Here is a 21,625-nt window from a genome sequence, read left to right as displayed (position 1 = left end):
AAGGGCATGGAATGGAGGCTTCGTCATATAGCATGTGTGCGAGCTTTGGGATGTGAATTGCATAGAATGCTGTTGCTTGATCTTGTTGCAGTTGCTCAGGCGACAACGGGGAAAAAAGAGCACTGTGTCGGAGCTCCATTTAAGATTTTTCTTACCCACTATGCCTTTCACTGCACTCATTCCATGCTTAGGTCCATTTTGTTATTGATGTCACCAAGTTTGACCACATCATTCCTAGTCTCTGATAATTTCACTCGCTGTCAAACAGTCAGCCTTTCTTCCTCCAGTCCTATATCCTCGCGTCAGCTGCACTAATGATCCCCAATTGTCCCTTGGTTTGATGAGGTATTGTGGGGTTCTGAAAATCTACTGTGACATCAATCACCAGATGAATGGTTTAAAACACAATGCGTATATCCACCAAATAGGGTCGACCAGAATATCTTTCATGTAGACTTTTATCTGCAAGCTAAGTAAATTCTCTGGAGTCCAAGCTATCCTGGTTTTGAAAAATATAATAACAGACTTAATCCTTGTACTTTATAGGGATAGATAGGTCTTTTTTTGCTGTTTACTTCCATGTGAAATGAAATTTCTCAGAATTCCTGGTGGTTCAGCAAGGAACTGAAAACATATTTCTTTAGATTATATTTGAGCAAGTTTTTCCATCGGGATATTTTGCTGCATGTATTGACAGACTCTATGTTTGCTTGTGGTTATTAAGCTAATATATTTCTGTTTTTGTACTCTCAATATTGGTTTTAGCCGCTTCAGGTTTACTTACAGTATTCTGTCCTTCCTAATGGTATGGTCATCACTTTATATACAGTAAACTACAATGAACTGAAAAAATGACACCAACAAATACCATGCAAACCAACCAAAACAAGGTCAACTAATATATCAACAGAAACAATGAATATTGACCCCCACTTAAAACAGATATATTAAGCCATCCATCACATCTTCAACAAATTGCAATTCAACAAAGCCGAGCTGACCAACATCAAATCAACTGTGGTTACTCTAACTTCCATTGGAGTTACCACTCTCCACAACTAATGGGTTCTGACTTTGGACTACTTTGCTTGTTATCATTAAGACCTCACCCATAAATGGACCATTAAACCTTTGTTTAAATATTTATTTGGGAACTTAAAAGTTGATGTCTGGTTACTTTCTGGTCATCCATTTTCTTCGACTCTTGGATCAGTTAGCAGGATTTTTGTGTATTAGTGGATTTGTGAAACAGTGCAATATCTAGAGCTCTTGACGTTTGAATGGAAAACTTTCAGTTAAAATTCCAAGGGTATACATTGAACAAGTCCTGAAGAATACCTACTGGACGAAAAGCGTTGGCTTCAGCAAAAATCCAAAAAGAAAATGAAAAGTTTTAAATGAAAGAATTAATAAATGATGAATCTCTTTTTATTAAGAAAAATATTGTGGGAATCTGGGCATTTTGCTGTCCAATTACTGCTGTTATTAACAAAGTTGTTCTTAACTAAAACAATTGTTGGGGTGTGGGTGCTGAGTTACATTTTCTTTCAAATCTATGAATGCCAGATCAAACAGTTAAAATAAACTACATTGAAATCATGCCACCATATCAGCACAAATGTAATATAGGTTGGATTTGTAGAGCGCTGCTTGTCACCCATGAAGGTATCCAGGCGCTGAGTAGGTGAGAGTAGGCATGTTGTGATTCTGGGGCTGGGTACAGGCAGTCTCGATAGTACTGCAAGAAGATGTAATAAAAAGCCAGGTCTTCAGCTACTTGCAGAATTCAAGAAATGAGGAGGAGCCCCTGATGTGTTGGTAGAGGCTGTTACAGGAGTTGAGGGCTTGGTAGGAGAATGCGTGACCTCCTGTTCTGATTCTGTGGATGTGGGGTGTGTATGCGAGTGAGAGTGATGCTGACCAAAGTTGCCTGGCAGGCTGGTGGAAGGGAAGCCGGTGATTGAGGTATGTGTGTTTTGTGTTGTGAAGTGACTTGATGCATGTGTGAGAAGTCTGAACTGGCAGCGCTTTTAGGTGAGGAGCCAGTGGAGCTACAACCCACTTAGAAAAAGAAAAACACCTCTAAGGATTGATTTTGTGCAGCAAGTGTCCCTTACTGCACAAAAAGAAGCCTGCTTACAATGCAGGCACCCATGCACCATGAGGCATTGGCGCTAGGCTGCACTGAGTTCGCCGTTGGAATGAGAGCGCAGGAATGTGCCTCATGTTGATACACACGGCACATTCCTGCCCTCTCCATTCGACGCAGCAGAGCAAGTTGTCTTGCTGCATTGTGTTGCGCTGCGTCAAATGATAAATCTGGACCAATGTGACTTGCCCTGAGCTTTCTGCAGAACATTGCAGTGAATTCATTCTCCACTATATATTGGTGTGTGTGGCCCTAGATGTTCATCAAAGTAGCTTATATGAAACACTCACCGGATTTGCTCTTAGTTTTGGCTTTTTGTGACTTTCCTTTAGAACCTATAGGTAAAAAGAAAACACAGATGGTTACTATCATTCTGCCGAGTTTTTGATAATTTCCCTCGCTGTCAAAAAATCTATTTTCTTCCTCCAATTCTACACACTCTTGTGAGCTGCAGTAGGGATCCCCAATCGTCCCTTGGTTTTATGAGCTATGGTGGGGTTCTGAAAACTGACTGTAACATATATTAATAGATGAACCCTTTAAAACAAGATGCCTACATCCATTCAGTAGGATCAACCAAAAATCTATTATGTAGTGTTCTTATCTGAGATGGAAGTAAATTCTCTGGAATCTAAACTATCCTGAATTATTAGAAGCTCATGATCAAAAGACGTTACACTTTTCTTTTATTGTCATAGCTAGGTCTTATGCAGTTAAGTCCCAGGGTATAATTGAGGAGGTTGAGGGAACATCTTGGCTTGCTCCGGTGGTGGCCGTAAGGAAACCTGACAATTCTTTGAGACTCTGTGTTGATCTCAGACAACTCAATAAATGTGTTCAGGTAGATAAATATCCCCTACCTAACATTTCTGAGCTGTTGAGTATGGTGGGTGGGGCAAAGATATTTAGTACCATTGATCGAACATCAGCGTACCATCAAATCTTACTTGATGAGTCCTCTAGGGATCTAACTGCCTTCATCACTCCGTTTGGGACATTTAGATTTATTAGACTCCCATTTGGGTTAGTATCTGCTGCCTCAGTTTTTCAACGTGTCATGGAAAAAGTCTTAGTCAACATCCCTGGGGTTTGTGTGTATCAAGACGACATTTTGGTATATGGATCTACTGTTGCTGAGCATGAAAGAAGGGTTAGGCAAGTGCTGGACAAGCTTACTTCTCACAATTTAACTGTAAAGAAAGAAAAGTGTAGGTTTGGTCTCAGCAAAATTGACTATCTGGGCCATACTATAAGTGCGGAAGGGGTAGTTCCAAAAGCTGATCTTGTAAACACCATTAATGACCTTGTTGTTCCTTCTTCCAAGGAGGAACTCATGAGATTTTTAGGTATGGCTGAATACTATAATAAATTCATAAAGAATTTTGCTGAGGTCACGTTCAACATGAGCAATTTGTTAAGGAAAGGAGAGAAATTTAGTTGGAATAGTTTGTGTGACAGAGAATTTAATGACATAAAAATGAAATTACAGAATGCTCCTAATTTAAAGAATTTTGACCCGAGCAAGAGCTCTATTATATCTACTGATGCAAGCTTGAAAGGGATTGGTGCAGTCCTGTATCAAGGGGGTGTCCTGCCTGAGAATACCATCATGTTTATATCTAGGTGTTTGAAAGGGGCTGAATGCCGCTATTCTGTAATTGAACGTGAAGCCCTTGCGGTACACTGGGCTATTAAGAAATTTAAAAAGTTTTTGTGGGGCACTTCATTTGTTATAAGAACTGATCACAAGCCTCTTTGTGAGGTACTAACTAAAAAAGGAATTGACTCTATATCTCCCAGAATCTCAAAATGGGTGGTTGGATTACAAGGGTTTAATTTCATTGTTAAACATGTCCCGGGGTCAGAGAATGTTGTTGCAGAAACTCTTTCAAGGTTAGTTCCTGATGAACAACAAGGCAAATTGGACCAAAATTCAGATCTATCTTTTAGTCTTCCACAGGACTTTGTCTGTGGAGTGGATTATAAGGTGATTTCTCGTGAGAGGTGGTTGGATGCTTGCAAGTGTGATAATACCATTCAAGAAGTCTCCAAATTAATCTGTGAGGGATGGCACCATAAAGATCAAGGCAGTGACTCAGTGAGAGATTTCTGGTTGGTTAAAGATCAACTTTCAAGTTGTGAGGGGTTGTTGTTGAGAGGTCACAAACTAGTACCCCCAGTTTCTTTAAGGAAAGAGGTCTTGGATTTGGCACATGAGGCACACTTAGGTATTTCTAAAGCTAAGGAGAGAGTGCGTTCTAGCTATTGGTGGCCAGGTCTGGACACACAGATTGAACATTTAGTCAGAGAATGTGTCCAATGTGCTCTCAGCGAGAAGGTTTTGAAAACCAGGACACAGCCCATGGAAAAAAGAGTTCGTCCGTGTGGCCCAGGGAAGGATACTGCTCTTGATATTTTAGGGCCTATTCATGGAGATGGTTCTGACACGTTTGTTATAGTAGTCATGGATTTGTTTTCAAGGTGGCCAGAAGTAATTTTTGTGAAGAATATTAATTCAAATACGGTAATTCAATGTTTAAAAGACATTATTGCCAGGGAAGGAATTCCTGAGACCTTACTTACAGACAATGGTGTACAACTTGTTTAGAGAGAAATGGAGACTTTTCTTGGTGATTGTGGCATTATTCACAAAAAATGTTCATTGTATCACCCAGAATCCAATGGAACAGTGGAAAGATTCAACAGAGTCTTGAAGGAAACGGTGTCTTTAGCAAAATCTAATGGTCTTAATTGGCAGGATGAAGTTTTGAAAAGAGTGTGTGTGTATCGGTTTACCCCACATACCACTACAGGGAAGTCTCCTTTTCTTTTGTTTCGTGGAAGGGACCCTGTTACTTTTTTGGATCCACCATGGGTAAATAAATTTCTTTCTAACAGATCTCGTGAGGTTGACTCTACATCATGGCAAGAGCAGGAAGATTTGAAATGTTCTAAGAGTAAAGAAAACTATGATGTTCGTCATGCTGTTAAGTCCACGAAGGTTAAGGTGGGTGATTGGGTTCGGATCAAAAGACCAGGCTTTGCTGTGTCTGGATCTAAATTCACTAAACCGTTAAAGGTTGTTAAAGTGTTCAAGAATGCTATAAGAACTAGTGATCACAGGGTATGGAATCTAGGTCGTGTTGCTATATGCAATACTGATGTAACATCAAGCTTTCCTCACACTGTCACGGAGGGAGAAGGAGCTCCGGAGGTCATTATAAGGCCCAAGAGAAATTCTTGTCTTCCCTCCCATTTGAAGGACTATGTCACTTAATTAATGCCACATGATGTTAATGTGTTTATTGTTATGTGTTTTCTGTAAAGGTGTAAAGGAGGGAGATATGTTGTAATGGCTTTCTTTTCCTGTAATAACATATGTCTATGGAACTTCACTCTGATGATGCTTGGTGTTCTGGAATGTCAGGACTAAGCCAGCTGTGGAATGTTAGTGGGCAGTGAGATCATTATCTTACTGACAGTTGGGTGGATGAGTTGTTTATAACTACTACTAGAAATAAACTTAAGGCTTTCTACTTCAAGCCTCAGCATCTTTCTTCACCTCAAGGAATTATCCTTTCAACATAGGGTAAAGGGAATAATTACATATTATTAGTTTAGGTAGTCTCTACAATAGCCTATTTTGTGCATCACAATTTCTGCAATGTTGATTGGTTTATGTCATGTAACCTTTGTTAGTTCAGCCCTATGATGCTACCTCACTTAAAGTCGAGAAAGATTTTTTTCACTCTTCTGAAACTATAAAAAGTGTCCATTCAAAGGTGTGTGCCAGACTTTTCTTATTTTAAATATCTGTTTATTGGTTTTTCATGCATCCAGACACAGGAAAAAACAGGTTAAACCAAATCTATAGCCTCCTTTCAAATGTAACAACTGTGCACAATTCCAATACAGGGAAAGGACTACATTAGATTCACATATTTCCGATCTATCATTGTAAATTTTACTACGGTCTGAGAATTTACAACATAGATTCTGCCGCTCAGGCAGGGCTAAGTCGTGATTTGGTAGGGCCTGAGGCTGGTGTGACAGTGTTGAAGTGTTACCACCAAGATCTTCAAATCTTTGTAAGCTTTTGGGGGCAGCCCCTGGCCCTGTATAGACCAAGCCTTCAGCAAGAGCACTATGGTCCATACCCCTATGCCATTTCTAGATCCAGGGGGCCTCCGCAGAATGCCTGTGTCGTGCTATGTCCATTTTTTGTGTCAGGATTCCAATTCCAAGTAGTAGTTTGTGTCCTGTATGGCCACACAGCCCAAGTACACCCCCCAAAAAATGTCATGGTCAGTCCTTATTGAGGGGAAAGTCAAACACCACCACCAGTATAGCAAAAACTCTAGTCCAGTATCCCTAAATTACCATACATTCTGAGTTTACCTGTATGACTGTGCCCCTACCCATCTTGCGGTGCTAGAAAGTGGGTCACTGTTCTGGCCAGCGCTCCATAGTTTCCCCAACGTGAAGTAAACCCTGTGAAAATACTTAAGGATGAGGCGGAGCGGGGCGGAGACTACTAGGATTCTGCATGCTATTTTTGCCTCAATCCATTCATCAAACAACTGGTCTCCCAAATCACAATCCCATTTTTCTTCAAACCCCAGTAGGGGTTGTATATGTTGATTCCCAGAGCTTTGTAAATCCATAAAAAAAATAATTCTAGTATGGAGATCTTGCATTCTAGCTGGTTGAAGTCTGGAAGGGCTGTAAGCCTGTCCTGATACACATGTAGTGTGTGCCTAAGTTCTAAATAAAGAAAGAATTGCGATTTATGGGGCCCAAATTTCTCCTCTGTCAGCTGCACATTAAACAGCATGTAGTTAGAGATGTAGACGTACCCACCTTTGGAGATCCCACTTCCATCACAGGCCAGGAATCCATGTAGCCTCGAGATGTCTGGGACCCAAGCTCGATGCCATTGAGGCGTTTCCTTTGTTGGTTTCCCAGACCATCCCATCTTACTCGGAGCATGGTGGCAGCACTACAAGGGGACAGCTGTCACTTTGCAATACCTTTCCTGGATTTTAACTGAGCAGCCCCTATGCCAGTTTCCTATTTATTTCCGAACTTAAGACTATTTTTGCTTACCGGACCTATTGCTCTTTTTTTGTGACACTAATTATTTCAAATGCTCATAATCATTTTGTTTAAAAGGTTTGTAAATTCTTGGAATGCCAATTTTGTACTGATCAAAAGTGTAGATATGTGGTGATGGGTCATGGAATAGAGGCTTCATCATAAAGCATATGTGCGGGCTTTGGGATGTGAATTGCATAGAATGCTGTTTTTTGATCTGGTTGCAGCTGTCCAGGAGACAACGGGGAAAGAAGGGCGCTTCGTCGGAGCTCAATTGAAATTTTACTTACGCAATTTGTCTTACACTGCCCTCAGTCAATGCTTAGGTCCATTTTGTTATTGATGTCACCAAGTTTGACCACATTATTCCTAGTCTCTGTTAATTTCACTCGCTGTCAAACAGTCAGCCTTTCTTCCCCCAGTCCTACATCCTCGTGTCAGCTGCACTAAGGATCCCCAATTGTCTCTTGGTTTTATGAGGTATGTGGGGTTCTGAAAACCTACTGTGACATCAATCACCAGAGAAACGCTTTAAAACGCAATGTCTATATACATCAATTATGGTCGACAAGAAAATCTTACATGTAGACTTTTTATCTGCCAGCTAAGTAAATTCTCTGGAATCCAAGCAATTCTGTACTAAAAACACATATTAAACTTTTTTTTAATAAATATTTTTATTTTTATTAATATAACAACAGCTAGCAATTTGGGACATGCACATTACATGCAATAGCTTCACATTTCTGATACAAGTTGCAGTGTAGATAGGTAGTGAGAGTAAAAGTACAAGCATTCAAAAAATAAATATATAAATCTGAAGTGGGGTGAGAGCTGCATATCTCCTCTTTCCCTGTTACACAGTCTACAGATCAGGACATAATAACAGACTTAGTCCTTGTCCCTTATAGGGATAGATATTTTTTTTTGCAGTTTACTTCCATGTGAAATGACATTTCTCAGAATTGCTGGTGATTCAGCAATTAACTGAAAGCATATTTCTTTAGATGATATTTGAGCAAGTTATTCCATCAGAATATTTTGCTGCATGTAATGACAGGCTTTATGTTCGCTAGTCGCCATTAAGCCAATCAAACTTATATACGTTTCAGTTTTGGACTCTCAGTGTTTGTTTTAGCTACTTCAGGTTTACTTACTGTGTTCTGTTGTAATGGTATGGTCATCACTTTACATCCAGTAAATTACAATAAATGTAAAAAATGACACCAACAAATACCATGCAAAACAATGGCAACCAAAAAAAGGTCAACTAATACATCAACAGAAACAATGAATATCAACCCCAACTTCAGGGAAATATATAATAACCCATCCATCGCTACCTCAACCAATGGCAATTCAACAAAGCCGAGATAACCAACATCAAATCAATTGCGGCTACTCTAACGTCCGTGGTAGTTACCATAATCCATGATTCATGGGTTCTGACTTTGGACCAGTTTGATTGTTATCATTAACACCTCACCCATTAATGGACCATTAAACCTTTGTTTAAATATTGATTTTGGTTTTTAGTGGTTGATGTCTAGTTACTTTTTGGTCATCCATTTTCTTTCACTCTTGGATCAGTTTGCAGGAACATTTTGTGTATATACAGATTTTTGAAACAGTGGACTATCTAGCACTCTTGACTTATGAATGGAGAAATTTCAGTTAAAATTCCAAGGATATACATTGAAAGAGCTCTGAAGAAGTCCTATTGGATGAAAAAATTCCAAGAAGAAAATGAAATGTTTTAAATGAAACAATTAATGAATAACAAATCTCTTTTTATTAAGAAAAAGATTCTCGGAATCTGTGCATTTTGCTGCTCCAATTAATTCAAAAATTGTTTGGGTGCTGAGTCACATTTTCTTCAAAATCTATGAAAGCCACCTCAAACAGTTAAAATAAACTACATTGAACTCAAGCCACCTTACCAGCACAAATGTGATATAAGGTGGATTTCTAGAGTGCTGCTTGTCACCCGTGAGGGTATTCAGGCACTGAGTACGTGAGTGGTGACGCTGGGCCTGAGTACAGGCAGTCTTGATAGTCCTTCAAGAAGACTTATTGAAAAGCCAGGAAGAGGCCTTGATGTGTTAGGGGACGTCGTTCCTGGATTGTTCAGCTTGGAAGGAGAATGTTTGACCGCCCATTCTGCTTCTGTGGATGTGGGGTGTGTGTGCGAGTGAGAGTAATGCCGAGCAAAGTTGCCAGGCGGGTTGGTGGAAGTGAAGCCTGTGATCGAGATATGTGTCTTTCCTGTTGTGTACCGATTTGAATGCGTGTGTGAGAAGTCTGAACTGGCAGCGCTTTTAGATGGGAAGGGAGTGGAGCTGCAGCATACTTAGAAAAAGGAAAACACCTCTAAGCACTGTTTTTGTACAGCAAGTGTCCCTTCATACAGAAAAACAAGCCTGCTTGCAACACAGGCACCCATGCACCATGAGGCAAGTGTGACTGCGTTGGTGCAATGCAGCAATGAGAGCACCATTGGAGTGAGAGCGCAGGAATGCTTATCTTGATAGACATGGCACATTCCTTCCCTCTCCATTCATCGCAGCACAGCAAGTTGTCTTGCTGCAATGTGTTGCGCTGCGTCAAATGATTATAAATCTGTCCCATTGTGACTTGCCCTCAGCTTTCTGCCACATGTTGCAGTGAAATCATTCTCTGCTATATATTGGCCTAGAGCCGTGTTTGGCCCTAGTTCTTCATCAAAAGTAGCTTATATGAAACACTCACCAGATTTGCTCTTAGCTGGGGCTTTTCGTGACTTTCCTTTAGAAGCTATAAGAAGAAAGAAAACACAGATGTTTAATCTGTACATGTCATCTTATTTTTATTCTGATATCTTTTTCTATACCACAGGAAAATTAAATAATCGTTCTTAATACATAGGCCGGTGCCAAAGAGACAACCATTTGTACTGTTAGAAATCCTGCCAGGTTATGGGGAGAGTGGTCAGAGACCTTTTTGCATGCCATAGGTAACCACCAGAGCCACCTTTTATCAAGGGAAGCAAAAGACTCTGTAAAGTGTTTCTGCCTTACCCTACAGTGGCATGGCATGAGCTGAAGTCTTCCTCTGAGAGAGGGTATTGTGGTTCAAGGTTCAACAAATCAAATAAGTAATACAGGTCAAAGAGTGAATAATCCTAGGTCCAACTCAACTTCACAAAAAAGATAAACGTTCTACCACAAACTTTCACAAACAATTTGAAGTTTGTATATAGGAAAATGGGAGCCACAGCTAATATTGAGGTCTAGAGAATCCATTGTTATTGAATGGGGATGGCTAAAGTGTTATAAAAAAACTGTCCATGTATGTTGTTTCAGTAGGAGTTGGGCCACATTCGTAGTGCCTCATGATTACACCTGAAGGAATAGGCCTTGGATGTTTACCCCAGTGAAACAAACAATCTTAGCCCTTTTTTGTTAAGTATTGTCACAGGCAAACTCTATCTGCATATCCATGAGGATAAACTGGCAAACTGTTCATAGAGCTCAATACTGAAAAAAGTGGATCAAAGAGTTAATGTGGTTAAACATGCCTCCTGTTGAAGGATACAGGAATGCAAGGTCATCGGAAGTGCTGCATGGCTTCTCAGTTTCTCAGAATTTTCTGCGACTTACATAGCTTTTCTAGCTCCTGCAGCCAGGACTAGCAAGCAAAGCATTAACAGGCCTTCTGCCATTAGATAGAGCTGGTGACAGCTCATGATGAGAGCTTTGAAATAGTGGATAAGTTCCAGCTATGTAGAGGTGCTAATAAAGCTCAGGGACACATTTTCTCTGGACCTGACTTAGGTCGACAGATAGTTCTGAGTAAATAACATAGTGCCATTTTCATAAATTCCACAGCTGATGTTTTGCAGACTTTGCTTCCAGCAACTCAGGCATGGATGTTCAGCCCAAATACACTCTCACTCATGTACACAGCCACTAATGAAGTACAGAGAAACCGAGGTCTTAGCTATTTGAAGCATCAAAGATTGGGAGTCAAGATGGCCGCTAGGACGGAGCCTCAGCATGAAGCTCCCAGGAAAGGGATCAGCAATCTTTGATTATCCCCATCTATACCCCATCACCTGCTCCTCTTCAACAGACCCTTAGACACATTCCCTTCAGAGTAACCGGAACCGCACTCTTTCATCCATGGCAACTTGCTCCTTATGGCTTTTCTAGATGTTGAACTTCGGTCTAACCCAGATATGTGACAGCCCAATGCACGTCAAAGGAGCTACCCTAAACCTTATAATTGGCAATCCAAATTCTGTTCAGCTTGTGACTTGTCAGACCACCACTGCATCACCTTCCACATCTCTGAATCTGCTGGTACGAGCAAAACTCAACCAAAAGAACCCAAACATTGGCAGAGAACACTACAAAATGTTAACCTTGATGCCTTGGCAACCCTCAGTAATGACATATTACCCCCACCTGAGGCTATGACTGACATCGACGATCTCACTGAACACCACAATGGGTCCGTGACAAACATTGTGGACACGATCTCCCTCTCACAGTTAAAAAGAATACCTTCCAAAGCCTCCAAACCCTGGTACAACAGCAGTCTAAACGCTGAGAGAAGAAACCTGAGACTAGCGGATAGATTGTGGAGATCCTTGCCGTCCCTTGACCATCTCACATCTGAGATCAACGAACCTCTATAATAAACGTATAAGAATCCGCAAAGCAATTTTTTCACAAACCAACTGAACCTAGCTAACAACTGACCAAAAAAACAGTTTGAGATTGTTAAATCTCAATCGAATAGCATACTCAATCTCTCCCCCCTAAGCGGATCACGCTCATTGCCAAATTTATGAATATTTCGCTACTTTCTCAATCAGTAAGACTACTAAGATGGAACGTGATTTGCAGACTGCTTTGGGGCTCATGCCTATGTTACCTCCAATCATTTCACACACACCCAATCTTTGGCACCATCAATCACTCCAGGTTCTACCCCTAATAACGCACCCTGGAGCGCTTTCGATACCCTGTATGATTACATCTTTCTCAAAACGCTCTCAGCTTTGAAACCTTCCAACCACTTCAGTGACCCTCTACCATTGAATTTCTTCAGGGAGATCAAACTATCCCTACTCCCACTTTAGGTTAGGATAGTCAATGCCTCACCGATTCTAGGCTCTATCACAGAATGTCTTAAAGCAGGACAGGTTACCCTCATTCTTTAAAAAAACGTCAGCGGATCAAGAAGACCTAAACAACGTCTGCCTAATTTTCAACATTCCAACCCTGGCCAAACTCATTGAGAAATGTGTCCACGATCAGCTTTGAAAGCGCATTGAATGCTTCCAACTTCTGGATCAATTCCAATCTGGCTTCCTTCACGGTCATAGTACTGAATCCGCTATCACCCAAATAGTTGATGGTTTACTCAAAATGCTGGATCATTCCTGCCTCCTGATCCTCCTCGACCTATCATCAGCCTGCGATACAGTCAAACACGATTGCTTACTCGACCTACTGGATGGGGCTTTCAGGGCCTGTCCTAAAGTGCTTTGCATCTTTTCTCCACAATAGTACTCAAAGATTCAAGGTCAAACATTCCCTCTCTAACCCTTCCTCAGTCAACCTTGGGGTTCCTCAAGGATCCACACTCTCTCCAACTTGTTCATGGAGCCTTTAACTGAAATCTTGAAACTATCCAATGTCCATTAACACATGTATGCCGATGATACCCAACTGTACCTGAAAATCTACTCCCCCGACGATATCGGCTCCTTCAACAGCACCCTACTGAAAGCTCAAAACTGGTTGACCCTAAATCATCTCAAACTCAATGCTCTGAAAACAGAATTCCCTTTAATCAGCCCACCTAATCACTTATCTGCCATCAGTGAATGGATGAATCAGCTAACAGCTCTTAAATGCATACCACACATCATTGACTCCACGAGTTCTCTGAGCATAATGCTCGACAAGAGCCTGAACATGCAAAAGCAAATTACTGCCCTCAACAAGGGAGCTAACTTCCAAATGAGCATCCTTAGGAAATTAAAACCTTTTCTCCCCCCCAATGACTTCAAATTTGTGGTGCAATCTCTGGTGATCTCCAAGTTGGACTATGGAAGTGCAACCCTATGTGGACTTCCGAAATCGAAGATGGCTCCACTCAGAGCCTCTCTTAATTCTGCTGCTAGACTCATCACTGGCTCAAAACGATACCACCATATTACACGGGAGCTGAAATCCCTAAATTGGCCCCCTTACGAAGCAAGGATACAACTAAAAATTGCTTGCATGACTCACAAAGCCGTACATTACAACACCCCACTATACATTGCACAAAAACGTACACTATCTAGTGGTTCCAGATCCTCCAGAAGCGCCAGCACCCTTCTGCTGAAGCCTCAGAAAGTCCGGAAAATGAAAACTTATGAAGGAGCTTTCTCGAGTATTGCCCAGAGAATGTGGAAGCCCTTCCACTGGAAATTAGGACGATCCCCTCAACTGTTAATTTTAAAAAGGAAGTTAAAGCGCTTCTGATCAACAAATTCTTACCCTAGAATCCGTTTGCCTCATATGCACTCAAAGACTCATCCCCTCTATGTTGTACTTGGATTTTTATTGTATTTCTTGGAGGCTCCCCCGTTATGACTTTGTAACCTGCTTTGTGTATTCTTCGCCCTCTTTCTTTAAGCCTGCTCTGTCCTATTTTTGCTTGACTGTTTATGATTATATATGCCGTGCCGTCTTTAAGTTTCTCTCCCGGGACATTTCTGACCACGATGTTGTTTGTTATATTCATCATTTCTCTTTTTCGTTCAACGTGTAAAGCTCTCTGATACGCTAATGGGTCTTGTTCGTGCTATATAAAACTTTTAAAATAAAATAAAATCCACCGCACATCATTGGCCATTGTGTTTGTTTTGAACTTTTGGACTACACATCAAACCAGAAAGACAGCAGGCAGAACACCCTATTGATGTCATGGGTAAATTGTGATATTTGCGTCACAAACTCTGGTCGGGAGGTTAATTTCAAGGGTAGACACTGATGCAGATCAGGAATTGGTCACAAAATCAAAAACTGCTACACAGCAACAGGGCCCAAATTAGCACAGTACCTGAAATGAAATATCTGATCCTTTTTGTCAATGTTAAGCCTTATGTCTACCAAACCCAAATTTTCCCTAGGCCGACCTATGCCCACATTTCCTACACTATGACATATCACAAGTGCAGGAGGTTTCTTTAGAGGCTGCCAAATCACATACCCCCTTTTCATCCCAAAAGGAGGATTCAAAGTAAAAATTCTCTCCGGGCTTTGTTTCACTATTCCCATACACTTAGATGGACAAATCACTGATGAAGCATAGAGTGAGAAGGTTACTTCCTATTCACCTTGTGGACAAGAGGCTACCTTAGAAGATACTAGTCCTAAGAGTGTGGTTAATAAGTTTGATAGCTTCTCCTGGATTGTATTAGGTTTATAATGCATTATAAAGACTTAGGAATCTTGGAGTGTCCGGTGGTGTCATCACCTGGTTGTAGTCCTTCCTGGAAGACAGGTCTTTTCAGGTCTTCGAAGGAGACAATATCTCCAAGCGTATGTCTCTCAGCTGCGGTGTCCCTCAGGGATCGTCCCTGAGCCCCACATTGTTTAATGTTTAATTTGGTATTAGGATAGTCACATATGCTGATGACACGCAACTAGTTGTGACAAACCATTCGGATAATTCATCTTCCAGCCTGGGCTCCTGTTTGGAGAAGGTGGCCAAGTGGATGGAGCTCTCCTGTCTCAAACTGAACAGAGAAAAGACGGAGCTAATGCTCCTAGGTAACTTCCCCATTTTCAATACAGGGTTGCTGTGGCCAAACTGTATTTGCCCCGCTCCTGCCCCTAAAAATCAGATCAAAAGTTTGGGCATGTGGCTTGACCATTTCCTGAATTTTGAGCATCGGGCGGCGAAATTAGCGGCCACCTGTTACGGCATTCTCAGGATGCTCTGTAAAGTTCTTCTTCCCTTTTTGGCTAGGAGACTAATGGTCCAGGCTCCGATTATTCCTCGCCTGGACTATGGGAACGTCCTTTATCTAGGAGCTCCCGGAGCAACTACTTCCAAGTTGCAGATTGTCCAAAACTCTGCAGCTCATTTGCTCCTTCAGATCCCCAACCGTCAATCCGCTATACCGGCATTGAAGGCTCTTCACTGGCTACCTGTATCAGAGAGAATAAAATGTAAGTCTCTATGTATCACCCAGAAGTCCTTCTGGGGGGAAAGGACTGCCTATCAATCAATCTATTATCTATCCCTATCGCCCAAACAGATGTTTCCGCATGACCAACCTCTGTCTTGCTTCAGTCCCTAAAATAAAAAAGGTGAGAAGCAACTGGCGTTCGTTCTCCTTTAACATCACCAAGCTTTGGAACGCCCTTCTCCTTCACTTGCATCTTGAGTCCAATCTTCTGGCCTTCCGGAAACTTCTCAAAACATGGCTTTTCCAAAACCCCACCCGTCATCTTCTGTCTGCTGCCGCTATTAGCACTGGGATGCCTTAGGATAGGTAGGCGCTCTATAAATATTTTTCCATGTTCTATCTGTTCCAAAAAAGATCTTTTCAGCACTGCTTGTTATTACTTGTATCACTCTCAGCCAATCATTTGTGCATAGGATTAAAGCAGACGGCATTCAAGTAACATTTTATAACTTCTTCTAAACCTATAATTTCTATAACCCCTTACAAAACTATAAGTTGGAAACAATATTTTCCAAAACTAATGGCCAACCAATGAGTTTCACATAAAATGACCTACAGTTGTCACTTTTGATGGCAGAAAGGAGGAACATAGAGACAAAATGTACCTCCTATATATTTACAAAGAAGCACTACGTTATGCAGGGGTTGTTGCCCAAATGCACCACAGACATTAATTATGTGCATTTTTAACAACATAGGATCCTCATGTGCATATGACTGTGTCTGCATACTATCAGGCCTAGCCAATGCTCCCAGTGTGAAGGAGGAAAGGGTTGGGTCATTTAAACAGATGCATAGCTGGACTGAGGCGGGCACACAAGTCACAGTCCTAAATGGAGGTTAAAAATGAAGTGATAAGCAATGCGTGGGGCTCTCTCAAAAGCAGGTGGGTCTATTGGGTGTAATGAGAGAACTTTTAGTGCTTGGATAGTGTCCAGGTGAAAGAGACTGCTTCAAGCGATTGTACATCAGAATTACAAAAATATTGTACAATAAAATTATACTAGCAATAATATTGTGAAGATAAGTTCATAATATATATAAAAAAATATATGCATGTATATGTATATTACCTACTGGCAGCCACCATTCGGTAGTTATAGTTAGGACCTAGGGCCAGATGTACAACGTATTTTCGCAGTCGCAAATGGCCCGCCGGAAAAATGCTATTTTCTATGTACAAACCCTGTTTAGCAAATCAGTAACCTATTACCAACTCGCAAAATAGGGTTTACGAGTCGCTATTACGAAGGGGCGTGCCAAGAGCATCCCTTCCTAATAGCGAGTCACAGGGGATGTACAATTGTTAACCAACCGGAATGCACTATTGTTTTGTGACCATAATGTGGTCGCAAAACAGTCACAGTTTACCGCCTACCTCAAGCATGTGGTAAGCCAGTCGCAAATGGGAAGGGTTCCTCAAGGGACCTCCTCCCCTTTGTGAATGGTGGCACCAATGTTTTTCAGAGCAGGTAGTGGTCGCACGGACCACCGACCACTCTAAAAAAAAAATTTACAAAATTAAAAGAAAACTTTTCATTTTTTATTTCAATGCATCACGTTTTCCTTCCGGGTATGTTATAGTTAGGAATTAGCATATAAAAAACCTTAGAAATTCACTGAAAAAACCTAGGTTTCAGGGACGTTATAGTTAGCTGGACATTTCCCTCATACAAAACCATTGAAATTCCCCCGTTATAGTTAGTTCAGCTAACTATAACTCGCGCCCCCGCAATGCACTGCTGATGACGTCACATATTACATCACTCATGACGTGGTCAGTGACATCACTGAAGACATCACTGATGACATCTCAAATGACATCACTGATGAAATCACTATCGACCACTCACCCGGACATACGTCCAGAATTTGGAAAACTGAAAATTAGTTGCATTAAATGCAACAAACTACTCTGTTATGGAGAGTAGTCAATTGAACTTATCTGCCGAGCGCAGCAAAACCACAAGTGCTAAACTTGTGTTTATTTTTTTTTGCAGAAGTTGACTGTTTTGTTCCTCCTGTTGTCTTTTTTTCCTTTCCAAAAAACAAAAAAAATAACAAAATTGTTCCAAAAAGTACAAAAAAATTAAAAACAAAAAAGAAGAAAAAAAAAAGTTCTTTTCAGAACTAATTTCTCTGTTTAAAAAAATAGCTATATTTGTATGATCGTGTGTGAAAGTTTGGTTGGATGTATGCGTAGTGTATAATTGACTGAAAGAATGTATTAGTAGTGTATGGTGAATGTATAAGTGCAGAACTATAAGGAAGTGCTGCAGCATGACACTATAACCTCTTTAGCTGCAGTGTGCTGTGGTACTTCCGAAGCACAGGGATGTAACATATGTCCATAAATATGTTGCAAGTCTGTGCTTCCCTCTCCACAGCTGCTTAAACTGCAGCCATGTGGTGACACAGTCAACCTTGCACCATGGTGCTAGGATGTCTGTGTCGTGTGGAGATTGTTTTTGTGCAAAAAGGGACACCTTCCTGCACAAAAACAATCAGTGAAGGCATTTTTTCCTTCAATATATGCTGTGCATTGTAGCATATATTGAAAGCGAAAAAATGAAAACAAATCTCCTTGTTGTGCCTTGCTGCACCAATTGGAGGATGGTGCAGCATTCACATACATGTCCAGATTTATGATTTATGATAAATCTGGAGATGTGTCTTCTTCTGTGAGTGTCCTGTGCAAAGACGTACAGCAACACGTATAGAACGCCCTTTCAACGCAAACTGGTGTGTATGATGAGGTCGTATTTGCATGGAGACGAAAAGGTAGACAGAGTGCCTTTTCCTCTCCTTGTAAACATGAAAGACTGTCTTGCACTATAACTATTTTACAAAGAGTGGCATATTTCTGTTTGGAAAATTGCTTGCGAATGATAGGAGGTAAGCACAGAGTTTTGTCTGAAAACATACTCAAAGAAGAATGATTGAAATCATTGCGATCCTTCAAATTGTACAATGGGAAATATTATGAACCACTCAAATCTGTTTTTTGAAGGTCACATGATATCCTATGACAGGGAGATTCCAAAACTACATAGGTATAAACAGGGTTTTTTGAAAAACGTGTTCAAACTTTGTAGCTTCTTGCAGATCTGCCCATTGTGCATATTAATACTTAATTAAACTTACCTTCACAGTGATAGAAATAAAAAATAGTACACATTTTTTTCAGATGTTTTTTGTAATGTAAATAGGGGTAAATTGCTTATTTTAGAATTAGGATCTGTGAAATAAAAGAAAAAATGGTTATAACATGTAATAATACATTTTTAACAACACAGCATAATTTAAACAAAGTCATTTGTTTGCCTTTTTTGCTGTTCTCAGAATATATTGAATTTCACTAGAAATAGTGATTTCAATTGTACTCATCACATAACAGCGGGCAAAAAAATACAATCAAAAAGATTGTTTAAAAAAAACCAACATGCTATTCTCAGTAAAATACCAGAAAATACAAATCACACATATATGAAATGCTTATTGCTAACAAGATTTTATAATTTCAATTTATAAAAACTGCAAATGTTGTCGCTTTAAAATATTCACCGAGTCAAAGAGTACGAAAAAGTCCATAATTCAAACATATACCTTTCCTTGAGGCCAAACGGTATTTTTGCACTGTTTTTTATGTAAATTGTCCAATGGTAATCCTAATAAATTATAATATTAAATTCCTCTGAGAGTGAATTATCTTCCTAAAACTTTGGCTTTAAAAATATTAGGTAGGAATTTGGGAATTCACTAGGCAAACGTTGTTTGAAAACCAACTGGGCATCATTACAAAGTGTCCAGCCTTTGTCACATTTTAGATAGGCAGTGTAATGTCCAGATGTTGTGGAAGGACAATCATGGAAAATTATTGCAATTGCTACAAAAGTCCTTACTGATATTGATAGCTGTGTTGCTACAAATTGCTTTATTAAAGTATCCAATTTTCTTCCATCAGCTGTACAACGTTGCATCATTAAAATTATATATTGTCCAAAATTTATTTTAAATAATGTGGATAACATTTCTGATTTACATTGGCTACACTCCATGTTTTGATTTGCACCTTTAACTAATTTATTGAAAGACACTAATTTACAGTCCGGTAATGTTAAATATAGAAATCTTTCAGTGTCTACATTAGTGCTACATGTATACATGCAATTTTCACAATGATGTTCCCATTTATAACAAAGGCCAAAAATATTTTCTATTTCTACACCTTCATTTTAAAAAATGATAAGCATATACATTAAAAATTCCTGAGCATCTTGTTGGATATTTTGCGTAAATTGTGTAGAACTAGAACACACATCCAAAAGATTACGAACATCTGAAACAGTTTGTATTTTACTTTTATCTGTTGTCAATTTTTCATTAACAGAATGCAACAAGGAACAAAATCTTTTTCCCGATTCTGCATAATTTGTTCTAGCAAACCTTCAAGATAAAAAAACAACATTGACTACTACATTAGCATAGCAGTTGACACCTGCACTATTTTCAAACTGATAGCCAACAATCTCTTCAATAGTGTCCTTTTGCTTTTTACTTGCTATCACAACATTATCTTGTTCTTTTCCCTTCTCTACACCTTCAGTACAGATATTCTCAAACCTTATTTTACGACCAACCACACGCTTTTGAAATACAGGATATTGACCTAAATTGGGAGCATACGCCCTTCTTAACCTATTATACTCTTTTACACAGTTTGCATCTGCAGTAACCTTTGTGTCATCAAAATCAATCAAAAACAAACCAGATAATGTTCTGACTCGCGACAAAGCAACATATGCCATACCCTCTTTAAACACAGTAGATCCAATATTCACCAATGCACTGTCTACACTTAATCCTTGAGATTTATGAATAGTCACTGGGTATGCCAGAGAAAATGGAAATTGTTTCCTACGGACATATATATCTTTAAGAAGCAAAAAACGAACTGAACAACGACCAATTTCTTTAACTTCTTCAATCTGATCAAATTTATTTTGTTTAAATTCAATTCCTTCATTTTTCTGATCATTAACAAAATCCACCACTTTACCCATTGGGCCATTAACTAAACCTTTTTCTACATCCAAATTACGCCTTAAAATTACCCGACAGTTTACACATGTATATAGAGTCTTTTCTAAACCAGCCGTTTTAGATATCTTTTTTCTAAAGAATCCAGTTTTCTTTTCAATTTTCCCGTCAAAATAATAGTGATTCCTTCATGCTCTATTTTATCGATGGCTTCCATTTTTATAATTTCTTCATTTTCCAGTTTCAATAGTTCTTCGTTGAATATAGAACACTCGCGCAGTGTTGGCATTAAGCAGATCACTGATTTATTTTCTGCAATTTTCATGTATACTTTCTCAGGAACTACATTTTCATTTGGAAACACATTGGAAAGTAATTGACTCTGCAAAGCTTGTTGGCCATGTTCTGTCAGAGGTCCAATTCTTATATCTTGAAGAATACTTCCATATTCAGCATCATTTGCCTGTCGCATATTTTTTTCAGTTCTTTGTATTCAAAATATGTCCAAATGTTCATGTTTCCAACACTACCGAGAGACTTTCTGGTATCTTCATGAGCAAGTGTTTTAAATACCGGTTGTCCTTTTACCGGAGTCAGTTGCAGTAGATCTCCAAAAACTATGACCTGTTTTCCTCCAAATAACACGTCATACTCTGTTTTAAGAATTTGCTGCATTCTTAAATGCACAAAGGCAAGCATCAAGTTTGAGACCATGCTTACCTGATCAATAATGAGAAGTTTCATTTTCTTCAGGACTCTTGAAACTTCACAACAAGCTTCTCCAGGTAGCTTGTGGTATTCCAATTTGTTCTCATGCTCTACTGGTAGCATTAGTAAACAATGTAAAGTAATTCCTTTAATGTTATGTGCTGCCAACCCAGTTGGAGCAGTGACAACACAAGACAAATGTGACTCAGCTGTTCTCTGCAGATAGCTTGTAATTACTTTAATTAAGAAACTTTTTCCTGTTCCAGCTTGACTACTCACATACATTCGGATAGGTTAAAATGATGTACATGAGCACCCTTTCTTTTCATGAAGTAATCCATGGTCAATCTGTTCTTTCACTTGTTGATATATTTGTTTCTGTTCAACATTTTGTTGTT

General features: G+C 39.7%; 1 protein-coding gene across 7 annotated transcripts in view; it reads right to left on the bottom strand.

The window, feature by feature from the left end:
* The window catches only part of LOC146782640 (uncharacterized), a 292,768-nt gene that overhangs the window by 141,981 nt on the left and 129,162 nt on the right, over positions 1-21,625 (bottom strand). For 5 of the 7 annotated variants that reach the window (XM_085638080.1, XM_085638084.1, XM_085638083.1 and 2 more), the window contains 2 exons: positions 9,992-10,036; positions 2,440-2,484 (listed from right to left, as the gene is read on the bottom strand). In XM_085638080.1, the coding sequence (XP_085494206.1) occupies positions 2,440-2,484; positions 9,992-10,036 (90 nt within the window). The remainder of the gene's footprint in view (positions 1-2,439; positions 2,485-9,991; positions 10,037-21,625) is intronic. The other 2 variants (XM_085638082.1, XM_085638086.1) reach the window with 1 other exon arrangement.

Source organism: Triturus cristatus, chromosome 12, assembly GCF_964204655.1.
Source record: "Triturus cristatus chromosome 12, aTriCri1.1, whole genome shotgun sequence".
NCBI lineage: Eukaryota > Metazoa > Chordata > Amphibia > Caudata > Salamandridae > Triturus > Triturus cristatus.
This window is presented reverse-complemented; position numbering and strand designations above follow the sequence as displayed.